The 15,033-nt window shown below is 57.2% G+C and overlaps 1 protein-coding gene across 4 annotated transcripts in view; it reads right to left on the reverse strand.

Annotated features, from left to right (window-relative positions):
• The window catches only part of SEC16A (SEC16 homolog A, endoplasmic reticulum export factor), a 31,762-nt gene that overhangs the window by 15,077 nt on the left and 1,652 nt on the right, over positions 1 to 15,033 (reverse strand). For 3 of the 4 annotated variants that reach the window (XM_063144872.1, XM_063144873.1, XM_063144870.1), the window contains exons 2-14: positions 9,306 to 12,996; positions 8,270 to 8,409; positions 7,443 to 7,525; positions 5,753 to 5,864; positions 5,027 to 5,225; positions 4,600 to 4,774; positions 4,241 to 4,383; positions 3,990 to 4,051; positions 3,665 to 3,803; positions 3,293 to 3,532; positions 2,653 to 2,750; positions 1,657 to 1,738; positions 1,063 to 1,180 (exon numbers count right to left, since the gene is read on the reverse strand). In XM_063144872.1, the coding sequence (XP_063000942.1) occupies positions 1,063 to 1,180; positions 1,657 to 1,738; positions 2,653 to 2,750; positions 3,293 to 3,532; positions 3,665 to 3,803; positions 3,990 to 4,051; positions 4,241 to 4,383; positions 4,600 to 4,774; positions 5,027 to 5,225; positions 5,753 to 5,864; positions 7,443 to 7,525; positions 8,270 to 8,409; positions 9,306 to 12,917 (5,203 nt within the window). In that variant the 5' untranslated portion in view covers positions 12,918 to 12,996. The remainder of the gene's footprint in view (positions 1 to 1,062; positions 1,181 to 1,656; positions 1,739 to 2,652; positions 2,751 to 3,292; positions 3,533 to 3,664; positions 3,804 to 3,989; positions 4,052 to 4,240; positions 4,384 to 4,599; positions 4,775 to 5,026; positions 5,226 to 5,752; positions 5,865 to 7,442; positions 7,526 to 8,269; positions 8,410 to 9,305; positions 12,997 to 15,033) is intronic. The other variant, XM_063144871.1, reaches the window with a different exon arrangement.

Below are 15,033 nucleotides of genomic sequence, written 5' to 3' on the forward strand. Positions count from 1 at the left end.
TGAACGGGAGGCGCTACAGGTGTCCCAGGCTCCCAGGTCCTGAAAGACCTGATACAGGCAAGGGCGACAAAGGCCGGGTGCCGCTGCCAGCTATGAAGCTGTTAGGAACCCTAACAATCCTTGATGGTGCGCTTTTTTCCCGGCTGTTGCAAGGTTCCCCCCTCATTCTAAAAGGCTGGAAAACGCCTCTGCGGAGGCTCAGCAAGTTACTGGTGGGCAGAGCTTGAAGCTGAAGCAGGCTGGTCATTTGGGCCCGCCCACCCCTGGAATGCAGCCCCCGAGAGCTCCTCCCACATGGGCTTCAGCCCTCGGAGGTTCTGCGACCCCCGTGGTCAAAGAACCAAGCCTGAGAGCAGCTCCTGCCTTGCTGAGCCAGACGAGGTCCTGAAAGAACTGAGGAGCGAGAGGGTGGTGGTGGGGTTTTTTCAGAAAACCGGTCATGCAATGGTTCTGTGCCTTTTTTTAGGATGTTATAATCCTGGCTTGTGAGCACCTCGGTTTTTATGGAGGGACTGATTTGTACCCTGCCGTCCTATCAAGAAAAACAGCACCCTAGACAATCCCCCACCCATGAAAAAGGAGAGTAGACATCTTTTGGTAAGTAACGATACAGGGAGCAACATCTTCGCAGTCCGCTCTCACGATCATAACATTTCTAAAACACTGGGTAAGATCCCACTTACGCCCTACCTAGAGTAGACGCATTGAAACAAAATGGGACTTTAGGTAGTTTTGACTAACTGAAGTCCCATTCGTCCCAATGGCTCTACTCTAAATAGGACTCATGTTGGAGTTTACCCATTGCCGGCTATTTAAGTAGGGTGATCAAATGGAAAAGAGGGCAGGGCTCCTGCAGCTTTGACTGTTGTGATGAAGAGGGAATTTCACCAGGTGCTGCAGGTGTACAAGTGACACCTGAAGTTCCCTTTTTTGTACAACGGTTAAAGACGCAGGAGCCCGGTCCTCCTTTCCGTAGGGTCACCTCATTTAAGCTCCATTGGGACCAAGGGGTGCCTCCATCCCCAGAGATGCGCTGAACCCCGCATTTCCTCTGTGGATTACCAAGCGTGTCGCCCATGGTGACGATTGTCCTCGACTCCACGTCCATGTTGTTCGTCAAGTTGGACAGGACCATCGCCAGGTGGGGTCTCCAGTCACCCCATTTCTCGTCTCCGCAGCACTAGAGAAAGAGAGGGGGGAGGTTCAGAGGCTGCACCGCGGGAACAGCGAGGAGCAAATCACCGCGGCGCATTCACAAAGCAGACGTCCGCTTCGGGCCGCGGGTTCTGGGGAAGGCGAATCCCGGCTTACAATCTGTTGCAAATTATTTCTGCAGGCATCGTTACAATTCCTTGAAGGAGGCCTAAAAGAAAGCGAGAGGCCGAAACGCGTCGGGCTTTCCCCCAATAATTTCAGTTATAGCATCCGGGGGGCCTTTTTGCGTTGTCCTTTGTAATGCCACCGCACTGGGTTTTCTCTCCTCGCTCTGATGTACGGATTCTTTACAGCACAACAGCAGCGTATCCTTTCTTGTTGTTTTAGGTATGCATTGTTCAACTACGTACATAAATAATTTTATTATCGCATTTCGTTATAATTACAGTTATTGTTAGGAAAGCCCAACCCAACGGTTTCGTTGCCGCTTCTCGAACTCACCGTGGACGCTGCGGGCATCCGGCCGGACATGAGCTGGTACACGGTTTGCAGGGGGTCATTGATTGGAAGGCTGTTGGCAAACCTGGCAAGACAAGAACACGCAGAGCAGGTCTGACTTCCGGAAAGGAGCCTCACCTGGAGCAATGGGGATGCAGGAGGCCCCTTTCCCTCACAAACTGCCTACCTAAAAATTATGATTATGATTATGACCTTTTCTATACCACCCAATAGCTCAGCCTTCCTCAACCTGGGGCGCTCCAGATGTGTTGGACTGCATCTCCCAGAATGCCCCAGCCTGCTGGCTGGGGCATTCTGGGAGATGCAGTCCAACACATCTGGAGCGCCCCAGGTTGAGGAAGGCTGCAATAGCTGAAGCTCTCTAGGCAGTTCACAACAGTTCATCAGATGATAATACAGAATAAAATACACCATGAAAATATAAATATGCAAAATTCAAAACAATTTAGACAGCTAAAAAAAATATGTGCCCTCATATGCCATTAAACGCGTGGGAGCAGAGGACAGGCTTCACCTGGTGCAAAAAAGATGACAGTGAGGGCGGCAGGCGGCCCTGAGCGGGGTGCTCATTTCAAAGTTGGAGGGCCCACCACTGAGAAGGTCCGCCTCCCTTGTCACCACCCTCTGAGCCTCCATCAGAGGTGGCATCCGGAAGGACCCACCCCACCCCAGGGCCAAATATCTTTACTAAGGCAGGAAGAGCTTTATGTGAAAATAGGGTGGTCTTCTTGGCCCCTCCTGCCTTCAGCCCTGCCCACCATGGGAATGCGGCCCCCGAGAGCTTCTCAGCAACGCAACGCGGCCCTCGGGCTGAAAGAGGTTGAACACCCCTGTGCGAAAGCTGAGCAAATGTATTGTAAAGGGCGCTGCGGATTCCCCAGGACTGAGCTTTCCTCGCCAGAGAAAAAGGAGCGAGGAAAAGGTATTAGGTGTCTGTTACTGTCTGAGCGAAGATGCGCAAGGAGGGCGGTTTCTCACCTGGTCATCACCCTCGCGTGAGTCCTGCTGTCCATCTTACTGGCCAGCAGCAAGGCGTGGCCCCAGAGGCCGTGCTTCATGGCGGATTCCAGCGCGTCCTGCCGAAAAGGAGAGGATGGGTGAACCTGGGTGCGAAGCCTTCCTTCGGGGCGCCCGAGGGCCGAATCCCATTCCAGAGACGCTCTCGGGGGCCGTGTTCTATTGGTGGGCAGGGCGGGAGGCGAAAAGGGGGAGGGGAGACCAACACGGGGGAGCCCCAAACCACCCCAAATACCAGCAGGTGATTTATTTTAAAGCTCTTGTAACAAAGCCTTAGGAGAAACAGGTCGGCCTTTCAGAATGGGGCAGGTGGGGTGGAGGGAACTGCAGAAAAGCTGAGGAACCACCAAAGAATCGTTGGCTGGGGGGAAGGGGTGTGGCCAAGGGAAGGGGGCGTGGCCATCGGGGAGCCTGGAGGGCCTGATACGGCCCACGGGCCTCATGTTCCCCACCCCTGATTTCCTGGATGGCCTCAGCACAAACTTCTGCAACCTGAGAGCCTCCAGAGGTGTTGGACTACGAACCCCATAATCCCCTTAGCGCAAGCGCTTTAGAGAAGAGCTCCTTCTCGCCATAGGAACGAGCGAACCCAGCGGCTCACCTTCTTGCGGCCGTAGAGCAGGAGTTCCCGGAAGCGCTCCGTCTCCTTCTCCAGGCTGTCGATGGTAGCGAGGAGGCTGTCGGTGAGGAAGGACAGCTGGGCTTCTCCGGACTCCTCCGCCTGCTCCACGGCCTCGTTGGTGAAGTCGATCAAGTTCGCCTCGTTGGGCGATTTGCCCGGCAGCCACACGGTCTTGTGATCCTGCAGCAGAAGCTCGGCGATGTCGGTGCCCACCACGGTCTACGAAGGAAACGGACAGGGGTCACTCCCACAAAAAAGGAAGCGGGTCGGTCGAGGGCATCGTGTCCCAGACGCTTCCTCTCCACGGACGCCCCAGGTGCCAAAGCTCCGGAGAACGGCCGGGCCCCCTACCCCGTTCTGCCTGCACAGGAGAACGACGAAGTCCCAGAGCAGCCGAGCAGATTCCTTGTCCAGCAGGGCGTCGTTCTGAACGCACCGGGCGGCTTGGTTCTGGGCAAAATTGATCACGTCCACTTTGTGGGTGTCGTCTCTGGGAGGAGAGGGAGAAGACGCCAATGAGGCCGAGGGCTCCAAGGTAGCTGATCGCCAGCGGATGACACTGACGCCGAGGGGAACTGAGGTTTCCCCACCCGACCCCGAGTTTTCCATTTCCTTTGGACTGGGGAAAGCGACGCCGGTGTGCGAAACGCACGCCCTGAACGCCTGGCCAACCTACTTGGTGAGAGGGCCGGGGAACGCTCTCATCTCCTCTTGTTCTGGAGAATGCTGCAGCAGCATCTGCGAAGAAAGGCAAAATGAGAAGCAGGCACCACACGACCGACGGCAAGCAGGCTCCCTTGGGGATCAGCCTGCCCTTCGTGCGAGAGCCGCCGACACCCAAAAGAAACGCTAGGCCTCAACAGGAAGCTGACTCGAAAACGCTCGACAGCGATGCGGCCGGTGCCTGGGCTCCTTTCTCTCGTTTACCTCCATGCTGTGCAGTTCGACCAACGCCGGCTGTCCCTCGGAGGGCAGGTTCGAGAGGACTTTTATCAGGCAACCCCCAGGACCGAACCTCGCGCAGACGTGAGGCACTGAGAACTTCTCCGGCGTCAGAGGCCTTGACGGGACTGGGATGGGAAATGGAGAGGCGGGTTAAAAACAGGCAGGCAAATCTCCGACTGTCTCCCCGAGTTCCTAGACCAGACCAGATGCAAACGGCAGCTGCCGTCCCCCTTGCTCTTGGGGACTAGAGGTGAGCCATTCCAGGCTCCTCAAAGTGAACTGAAGGACCCATCGATCTATTCACCGGCTTCTTCCCAAGGCGATGGCCCTGGAGGCAATACCTTGTTCCGCAGCTGGCCAAGCAGGGTGGGCGGCGTGGTCATAATCATTCAAGGACTGCGCGTTGGCGTAGTGGGGGTATCCCGCAGAGGGATAGTCCATCTGGAACGATCCCGACGGGAGGTCAGTGTTGTAGGCGCCGGCTGTCAGGTCCTGATTGCTTCGGTAAAGCTGGCTCTAGAGCAGAGGCGGAAACACCCTCGGTCATAAACAGCACAGCAGCAGGAGGGACGGGGCAGGAGGATGAATGTTTTTAATCATCATCAACATCATCATCAACAACTTTATGACGGTCCCCAACCGGCCTTTACAAATACGAAAGAGCAGGGCCCCGGGATCGCAGGCGGGGGTGGGGTGGGGGCGCGGAACCGGTGCCCAGGGCCCCTCCGCCCTGCCGGGCCCCCGGCGAAGGGCCCTGGGCCGCCTTACTTGTTGGGAGCGAGAGCTGAAGCTGCTGTGGCGGCTGTGCAGGCTGTGGGAGCTGTGCAGGCTGCGGCCGGAGTGCTCGCTGTGGACGCTGCGCCGGTCAAAGTCGTCCCCGTAGGGGTCGCGCCGGGGCTCCAGGTCGTCTTCAAAGCTGCTCACGTAACGAGGGTCGTAGCGCCAGTAGTCCTCGTACCGATCATGGCTACGGGGGTGGGGGGTGGGGTGAAAAACGCAAACGCCAAAAAGCCGTGAGGTGGGGGCCAGCCCGAGGAAGGCCTTCGACTTCAACGTCGGCTTCCGTTAAAGCAGGGTGGCGAAATGCGGCCCTCTGGACTCCACACACAAACAGCTGCTTCCCTGGGTCTCACGCCTCTTTCCCTGAGCCAACTATCTTGCCCAACGTCTCTGCCATTTCCCCCTATTATGAAAGGCCTGACGTATGGTGGCATTTTGGTCGCGCCCCCTTTTGCCTTAGGCCTGCCCACTCCCGGAACGCGGCCCCCGAGAGCTTCTCTGATATGGAACGCGGCCCTCAGGCTGAAAGAGGTTCCTCACCCCTGCATGAAACGGAGAGCCCGGTTTCAGCCTGCCAGGGCTAAGCAGGCCACGTGAGGAGGGGCGTGAGCTCTGTGTGATACTCAAACTGTGGCGTTTCAAGAAACAGGCCCACGCACCAAGTGGCCGAAAGAGTTCCACCCATGGGAGCTCCGTCCTCGGATATCCACCAACCTGTTTCGGGTTGGGTAGGCCTCCGTCTTTTGGTAGGGGTTCTGTTCAGAGTCGTACCAATACCGCTGGTCTCTGTACCAGTCATCATACGCCGATTGGTAATGGCTTGGATCTAAAAAGGAGGAAGACAGTCAGGTAAGAAGCAGTCAGCCTCAGGCTAAGCATCGCCTAGTATTCTATAACATAATCGCCTGCCGTTGCTGCAGCTGTACAGTCCGCGCAAGATGGGACCTTGAGATAATTTCTACGCCAGGCTCTTCCTTATGAAAACGAATGGGGTCAGGTCCAGATAGAATAGATATTCATGATCTCTCTCCTTCTCCATCAGCGTTTTCCAACCTGGTGCCCTTTAGATGCGTTGGCCTGCAACTCCCAGCATGCCCCAGCCGGCTGGGAGTTGTAGTCCTACACATCTGAAGAGCACTAAGTAAGAGAATGGGGCTTTCACATCTTTCAGCTTAACTGGTTTTTAACCAGATCTTATGTATGCGTATTGGGAAGCGAGTCCAACTTAGCTGTCATCCCATGCAAGCTCAGACAGAAAAACATCCTGTTGTGGGACATTTTCAGTCAAAGTTCGCATGGGACAGTGCCCTTGGTTTATTCATTAGGAGATTTATATCCCACCTTTCTAGACAACTGAGGTGGTCAAAGAGCATAACAGGAGTTACTCTCAAGGTTGCGTAAGATTCCAACCCAGGAGTTTCAAAACAAAGTCAACATTTCATTTCAAGGTTCCTTTTTTGGACAAGTCAAGTCAACGCACACAACCGTTTGCCTTGCTTAAAGTATCGCCTTGAGTTTCATCGTTCTAGAACTGGGATGGAGAACCTGCGGACGTCCAGATGTTGCTGGACTCCCAACACCCATCAGCCGAAATCAGCACGGCCGATAGTCAGGGATGATGGCACTTGTAGTCCAACAACATCTGTAGGGCTTCAGGTTCTTTGTCACTGTTCTAGAACATGAGGAATAACGCCTATTCCCTCACAGTAATATCATCTAACGTTCTTCCTTTTCAAACATACGTAATTCCCACTTTTATCATTAAAGAAAAGATCACACACACCAGGCCTGGTTTTCCCCTGTCATGGGGAACGATCCCTCTAGAATTATGCGTTGTTAATCTGAAGGTTTTCTCAACCAGTGGAACTGGGCAGGTTGAGAGAGGAACAGGGCAGACCTATCGCATTGCTTGGTAGGCAGGATTTAAGCCAACGGAAGGGTGGATTCCTGCCTTGAGCAGGGGGTTGGACTCGATGGCCTTGTAGGCCCCTTCCAACTCTGCTATTCTGTGATTCTATGATTCTTGGGAGTCAGCAGGCAAAATCCATCAGGGCCTTCTCCAATGAAATAACAGGGGTTGGATCCAGATTGACGCTGGATCAACTGCACAGATAGGAGTGAACATCCCCGCCCCCAACTCCTTCCTTCCCACGACAGCCCCTCCACCCAGTCCCCTGAAAAGGCTACTCGGAACACCTTGCTCAATAGGGTGAGCCATAGTGCAGGTGAGGGTTCCCCCCCCAAAACAGGCACAGGGACCTTGTGTGAGCACAGCCCTTCGTCTACAAATGGGCCTCAGAGCACTGGGGAAAGAGAATCCCATGCTTGTCTTAAGTAATAGATGAATCAGTTGTTTCAAAAAGTTGTTCAGCTGGAGGGCGAAAGACCACCAAGAGCCCGCTACCTGCATAATCCGAGGCATAGTAGTTTGCGTAGTAATCACTCCATCCACTTTTGGGGTTATAATATTCGTCGGGGTACCCTTGCCTAGAAAAGGAGAAAACCGTGGTTTTGCTTTCGTTGCTCTGGAAGGGACTTAAAACCAGCAGAGACAGAGAGAGGCACAAGGCACCGCCGACAGATACGAGGGCACGTCACGCTCCTGAAGGCTGCTAACGGGTTGCTTCTTGATAAACGCCACGGACCATTTCCAAATGCTCCTTTCTTTCCAACGTTCAGGATGTTTTCACAAGCGCTCCACCCTTTGCAGAAGGGTCCCCACCCCCTCCCCGTGGTGGGTGTGAGGAGCAGGGGTTCTAGAAACATGCACAGATTCTAGAGCGACTAACGCGCAGGGGGCCTAGAAACGCGGCAGATTCTTGAAAGAAAAGCTCTAGCTTTTCTTTCAAGAATCTGCCGCGTTTCTAGGCCCCCTGCGCATTAGCCGTTACCTTTAGGCAGCGTCTGCCAAGGGCTCCAGCACCTCCTCCCGCCTTCGGAGCCGCCCCCACCCCCTTTCCCTTCCCAGTCTTTGGAGGCATCAGAGGAGCCAACGGCTGGCTAATCTACAACCCCCACCCCACCCCCGCAGTGGGAAGAGACCACCAACTGCAGCCAATAACACAGGCGACAGGGAAACCATTGCAGAGCAGTCAGGGGAAACATTAACTCTGAACATGCTTTTGGACACAGCACTTTGCTCTTTGGGAAGCGATGCTGAGAAGGCTGGGGGGAGGGTCGCTGGGATGCCTTCCGGAAAGGGCAGGCAAGACGCCTCTGGGAACTGCGCACCTTGAGGGAGGTCTGTCGGAGGTGTGACTTGCGCGGGAGCTGGGGCGCTCGGGCTCCACGGGCCGGTAATTCCCAGGATAGGCAGCGGCGGCGTTGTCATACAGCTGGTACGAAGGGTCGTATCGGCCGTACGGATCCTGCTGGAGCAAAGGGGGTTTTTGTATCACTCAGCATCACGTTTGAGAAGCGTAAGAGCCGAAGAAGCGCCCTGGTGGGCTGGATCCGAGCAGGGTCCATCTCAGCACCCCTGGTGTAGAGTGCAATCCTATTACGATGACTGCAAGGCCCAGAACCGGGGGGCCCACAAGCTTCCTACGCAGGGCAGGAAAAGAAGTGGAGGTGATCTTCGCTTCCCCCGTCTTCCTGCTCTGCATTTTCGCTAGATGGGCTTTTTTGCCCCTCTAGCTGGGTTGTTTTGAGGGGGGGAGGAGACTGGAAAGGCCCCGGGATGGCTCATATCCCGGCCTCTCCTGTCTCCTCCCACTGAAACGCCCCCTTCACACACACCCCCAGAGACCGTTTGCAGCCTCAGAGAGCAGCTGGTGCAGTTCTCTCTGCACCGGCTATGAGGGGGCGGAGCTCCAAGCCCCTCCTCCCAAGTTGGAGTGCTGTCTCCCACCCCAGATTTGGGAATCCAGACTACCCCTCAAACATTGTCTGGGACCAAAGGATCGGTCCCTGAGTCCACCCTCCCGTACCTGGGGCAAGCATGCAGAACTGAACGCCACTGGCGCTCCCCCGTAGAAGGAAGATCTTTCCTTGGCTGTCTGACCTTCACTAAAAATCCCTCCCCCCGCGCCCCACCAATGCTGACAGGACAACAGGACCCACTTCAAACGTGGTGCGAAACCTCCCCCCCCCTTTGTTCACAGGGCAACGTTCCACCACCCATCTCGTGTTTCCTTGGGTCTCTCTCAACAAGCCCACCCCAGTCAGCATCGCACCCACAATCACAACTGTTGATGCACACAGAGAGAGAGAGAGAGAGAGAGGGAGGAGGTAGCCCAATGGAAAGGGGAGCAGAGGTCTACTCTACCTGGTAGTAAAGATGAGCTGTCCGAGGGTCCACCGGAGGGTAAGGCGGTTGATACGCCGACGCATAGGGATCGTACGGGTTCCGGTAGTAGTAGTGAGGGTTTGGAGGCGGAGGAAAGGCCGTGGGAGGGGCGTGAGGCGGCTGCGGGGGCGGCTGTTCCTGCCGAGAGGGGGGCCGAGCCGGCTGGCTAGCGCTCGCAGCTGCTGAGGCAGGCGGCAGGCCCTTGTTTTCAGCGTAACTGGCCGGGCCATTCCCAGCCGGTCCGGGCCTGTGGTTCGGTGCTTGAGCGGGACTATTTGCAGGGGGCACCTGGTGGTTCGGAGGTGCCCCTGGGGGCTGCTGCAGAGCCGTCGCCTGCGATGGCGAAGCGGCCCGTGCCAGCTGCTGCGAGGGGGTGGCTCGGCCCGAGGGCGCGGGGGGCTGCCTGTCTTTCGTGACCTGCTGATAAAAATGCTGCGGGTCGTGAGCCCCGGATGCTGCTTGGCCCGCGTGACCGGGCGGCTGAGGAAAGCCCTGGGGATGCGAAAGAGGCGGGTTCTGCACCTGGGCGTGACTCCCCGCGGCGCTGTGCTCCGGGGTCTTGGCGACTGTGAAATTAAGCCCTCTGGACAGCTCTTGGCTGGTCGAACAGTTTTTCGTTCTGCCGGGATGGCTATTGCTGGATCCCCCGGCAGGCCCCAGACTGCCTAAGCCCGCACTTGGGTTGCCATGGGAGCCGGAGGCATTAGCCCCAGGCTGGCTGGCTAATTCAGGAGGCAGCCCTTCCAAACCGGTGCCCTTCTGACTCTCCAGAACCAAGCTGAGCGGGACTTGAGAGGCAGGCTGGGCCAGTAAGTGTGCAGGTGCGCTGTGAGTCACTTCAGAAGCGCTGAGAGGAGGGCCTTGGAAAAAATGGGAATTGGAGAGGGCGGAAGCAGCCGGCGCCTGAACAAAGGAGCCGGCGGAGGGCGCGTTCTCACCGCCCGAGAACGGCTTGTGGCTACTTCCGGGATCTTTCGCCGGGTGATTCTTTTCGCTCCTGCTCAGCTGATTAGCGAGAGAGAAATTAATCGGCTGTGCCAAGCTGCCGCTCTGATTCGGTTGGGCAATCAGGATCGGCTGGTTCTTGAGCGCCTCCGTAGGCGGAGAAGAGAGCAGGGTTGCGTAACCCGAGCTCGCCTGGGAGCGGACGGCCTCCTCGTCCCCCATCTTGGGAGGGTTCTCCAGGTTCTCAGAGGAGACGTTCGCGGCCTGAGACAGCGGAGGGAGGAGGGCGGCCGGCTCACGCGGCGGTGGCTGCCCGGGCGTCCCTTCCTCCGGGGGCTGAACGACCTGAACTGCCGTGGGCTTGGCTGGGACGTACACCACTGGTGCCGCGGGGGCGAGGAGCACGTTCCCCCCAAAACTGGACAATTCGCCGTGCGCCCAGAGCGTCGTGGCTGGACTCATGGTGCCCTGAAGCCGGGCCGACGGTCTCTTCTCGGGGACCGACTGCATGTTTTCTGACACGGACCCCCCGATGGGCTGCAGCACGCTTCCAGGGTTGCCCACGAGCGTTAGGGGCAAAGGGTGGGCCTGGGGCAGGAAAAGTGTTTCCAGGTTATCAGGGGGCTGTTCAAGATTCCCCGGGGAGGCGACCGGCACGGCCGGGCTCTTCTTGGTACTCCTTTGGGTCGGGCGAGTCTCTCTCCGCTCAGCCACCATCTTCGCCTGGTCAGCCTCCGGAGGCCTGACGCCCAGCCCGTGGGACCGGACGGGCTCAAACGAGCTGTTCGCGCTGGTCTGAAACACTCCCGTGGGCTTCGGGGGGCTGGGGGTGGGCGCCTGAGAGGGAGGGCCGCGGAAACTCTTGCCGGAGTTGCTGCGCTCACCTGCGTCCCCTCCCAAAGGGGACGAGTCGATCTGCTGGAAAAAGCCCGCGGAGGGCTCCTCCGGCTTCCCGCTTTCCTGCTGGATGAACGTGCCCAGTTCTTGCGGCCAGGCCGAAGTCGGGACACTCCTGTAGCTCAGGCCGCTGTAGTTGGACGAGACACTCTCGGGCCGGACGGGTCGTGGCAACGAATCGGGGGCTTCGAGGTTGGGTCCTCCTTCCAAGGGGGCCCCTAGGCCGCTCTGCGGAAGCGACGGCCCCAATAGCAAGGCATACCTATTTGGATCCGCGGCGGCGCCCGGGGAAGCGCAGCTCTGGGCCGGCGGCTCGCTGGGCAAAACCTCCTGATTCTGGACGCACTCCTGGTTCTCGACGCTTTCATATCGCGGACCGACACGGCTGCCGGCGCCTTCAGCAAGGCCGGTTTTGTCTTCGCTAGCAAAGGATGGGGTTTCGCCGCCCCGGATGTCCTGTTGCGGCGCCGAGGTTCGGAAGGGATGCTGGACCTCCTTTGGCAACGCCTCCGCCGCAGAAACCGGATTGGGCTGCGCGGAAGAAAAGGGAGCGGTCGGGGCCTGGTGCGCGTGCAGCGGCTGGTAGTACGTATGCCCCATCGTCTGCTGGAAAGCGTCGCCGTCAGCTTTGCCGGCCTGCCCGGCCATTTCTGACGAAAGTATCTCCTCGTTCTCAGCTTCGTCTCCTTTGAAAAACATCGAGACCGTGCCCGAGTCCACATCAGCTGGGCACTGCCCGCCTGCCGTCTCGGGTGCATCTCGGGTCTGCGCCGACGGGCTGTTTTCCTGAGCGGTCGAATTGCCGTAAGGGTGGGCAGTTTCAAGAGGCTGCAAATAAAAGTGTTCTTGGGGAAGCTGGCCGGGCCAGGGACTCGCCCCTGCTGCATTCTGCCAGGCGGTGTGGTGGGGCGCGGTCATGCTCGACGCATCGCCAAACATCAGCGGTGTCTGCGCGGTGTTCTCGACCACGGGATGCTGTGGAGGGCTTTGCTGGGGGGCCCCGTGGGGGCCCGGTTGGGAGACGCCGAGAGCAGCCTGAGTGTAGAAGGCATTTTGGGGCGGGGCCTCCGAGTAGGGCGGGTAAGCATGGCCTTGGGGCTGCAAGTTGCCTTGGACAGGTAACCACTGAGGCACCGCTTGTTGAACAGGGGGGAAGACAGGCAAGGATGTGGGCCCCGAACCAGGGTTGCTTGGATTTCGGCTAATATCTTGCTCGCTTGGTGGCCAGTCCAGCATGGAAGTCAAACCCTGGTGTCCCCGGACAGAGTTTTCAAGAGCGAGCCCCGTGGGATCAGGCTGCCCCGCGGGGTTGCGGGCGCCGCGTCCGGCATTCGGATGCGCGTCAAGGCGGGCAGGGAACGCCGACAGCGGGGGCGCTGTGTTTGGGAACGTGCCGTTTGCTCCGGATTGAGAGGCGGGCGCTGGCAGAGGCGGGTTCGAGCCGTGAGAACGCTCCCCGCTGTGCGGATGGGGAGGGTGGGAGGGAGCAGGCGGCGGAAACGCCATCGGAGGGAAACCCGGCATGACGGGGGGATCCCCTTTGGTTGGGTGGGCCGCCGCGGGGCCCTGCGGGGCTTGCCGGCCGAAGGCGAACGGGTCAGTCACAGGCTGCACTGGCCCGGCTGCCGCAGACACAGGTGCGTTTGGCCGCCTGCCGAACGGGCCGTTCCGCCAGTACACGTTCCCCTGGGTCGCGAGGGGAGGCGGAGGCCCTGCCCCTGCAGGGACTGCCTGGGGCGGAGGCTGCATCGCAGGCGTCTCGCTGGGTCGGACGCTACGGGTAGAACGCCTGGCGGATGCTGCAGGAACCGGGTCTCCTTCACACACACTGCAATGGGGGAGAGAGAGAGAGAGAGAGAGAATTAGGGCACTAGGCTGAGACAGAATGCTCTATGCCAAGGGTGCGGAATCGAGAGACCTGCTGAGCAGCACCGCAAGTGAAAAGGATTTTAGGACTGGAGTTGATTTATGCATTTATTTATTGCATTTTTACGCCACTCAATAGCCGAAGCTCTCTGGGTGGTTTACAAAAAATGGATCACCAAAAGGGCTACTACGCGAAGTCACAAGACGTGTAATGGTTACACTCCGTTCTGCAATAGCAGAGCTCGTTCGTGGGTGCTGCATTCTAAAAAGGAGTCAGACAAACCGGATTGGGTTCAGAGGCGGGGAACGAAGGAAGAACCCAAGTGCTGTGAGGAATGGCTGAAGGAACGGAGTCCCAGTAGAAGAGAATACGTTGGGGGTGGGTGGGTGGGAGGGACCCGGCAGCGCTCCGCAAATATCTGAAGGGTTGCTGCGTAGAAGAGGGAGAAGACTTGCTCCCTGCTGCCCCAGAAGGCAGGACTACATTTAACGGGGTTAAGTTACAGGGGAGGGGGCAGGTTTGGGTTGAACATTAGAAAAATTGTATTGCTGGTAATACCACTGGCAAGGGGTGAGGGCTTCCTCGCTAGAAGCCTGCAGGCAGAGGCTGGGCACCCATCTGTTGCGGACATTCTAGCTCTACTTCTCCTACATCGAGAGGGGATCGGGCCATAACTCCGTGGCAGAAGAGCCCCCGCCTGGCAGGCAGAAGGTCCCGGGTTCGAGCCCTGGCAGCATCTCCAGGTAGAGCTAAGAAAGAATCCTGCCTGAAATAATGCTGCTGCCAGTCAGTGTCAACCACACTGGGCTAGATGGGCCTGATATAATGCAATGTCTAATGTGCCTCTGGCCCCTTTCATTTCTAGAATCTTCTTGACTGTTAGAGCAGTACGACAATGGAACCAGTTACCTAGGGAGGCTGTGGGCTCTCCCACACTGGAGACATTCAAGAGGCAGCTGGACAACCATCTGTCAGGGATGCTTTAGGGTGGATTCCTGCATTGAGCAGGGGGTTGGACTCGATGGCCTTAGAGGCCCCTTCCAACTCTCCTATTCTATGATTCTATGAAATAAGATGCAACCTTTTTTTTCACTGTTGGGTAATGCAGCTACTTCCAGATTGTATTTGATGTTTAAGATGCTCTGTCTTTACGGCATTCAACGTAAGTGAGTAAAACTTTTACGTAATATTTTACACAACTTGCAGAGAATTACTACTTTAAAACCCAAATAAGCCCAGTCTGCGAGAATGCAATCCAAAACAGGGAGGGGTGGTGGTGGGGTTTAGTCCCATTGCAAAGGTCCATACGGATTCCTTTATTAGGGTGCGAAGGAATATGGCAGCGAAGGAAATCAGAAACAGTGGGGGTTTAGAAGCAGTGGGGCTCGGAGCAGCAGGCCTCACGCCAACTCACCCAAAGCTCATTCACACTGAACAAAAGCAGGGCTGTTATCAGATGCTAGCCGTAACAGGCTGCTACGCTTCCCGGCCTGGACAAAGGACAGACAGCTACAGAACTCCTAAGCAAACTTAAAACGCCAGGCCTCTACTCCCTAGGGAGATCCAACTATTAAACAACAATAATGCCAAGAGAAGCTTCATGCTCTCGAAGCGGCACAGCCCCTGCTTCGCATACGGAAGGCCTCAGGTTCGATTCCCAGGTAGGACTGGGAAAGAATCCGGAATGAAACCCTGGAAAGCCGGCTAGATGGACCGAGGGTCTGACACCTGGATAAGGCAGCTTCCAATGTTCCCACTGAAAACGTCTAAGAATCTGACTCAATCCGGGGCATGTTCTGATGTTCCTAAGTGCCCTGATAACGTTTCAGAATCCTGTCATGCTGACGTCACAACCCACCCGACTGCTTCATAGACGATTTTAAATGCCATTTCGGCCGTTTCCCCTCCCTTATCCCCACAAACACCTTGCAAGCCCATACGCCAATTCCTCTTAAGAACGTAAGCGGTGGCCTGCTGGGTCAGACTGAGAGTCCATCT

The sequence above is a fragment of the Elgaria multicarinata genome, chromosome 19 (genome assembly GCF_023053635.1).
Source record: "Elgaria multicarinata webbii isolate HBS135686 ecotype San Diego chromosome 19, rElgMul1.1.pri, whole genome shotgun sequence".
Classification (NCBI taxonomy): domain Eukaryota; kingdom Metazoa; phylum Chordata; class Lepidosauria; order Squamata; family Anguidae; genus Elgaria; species Elgaria multicarinata.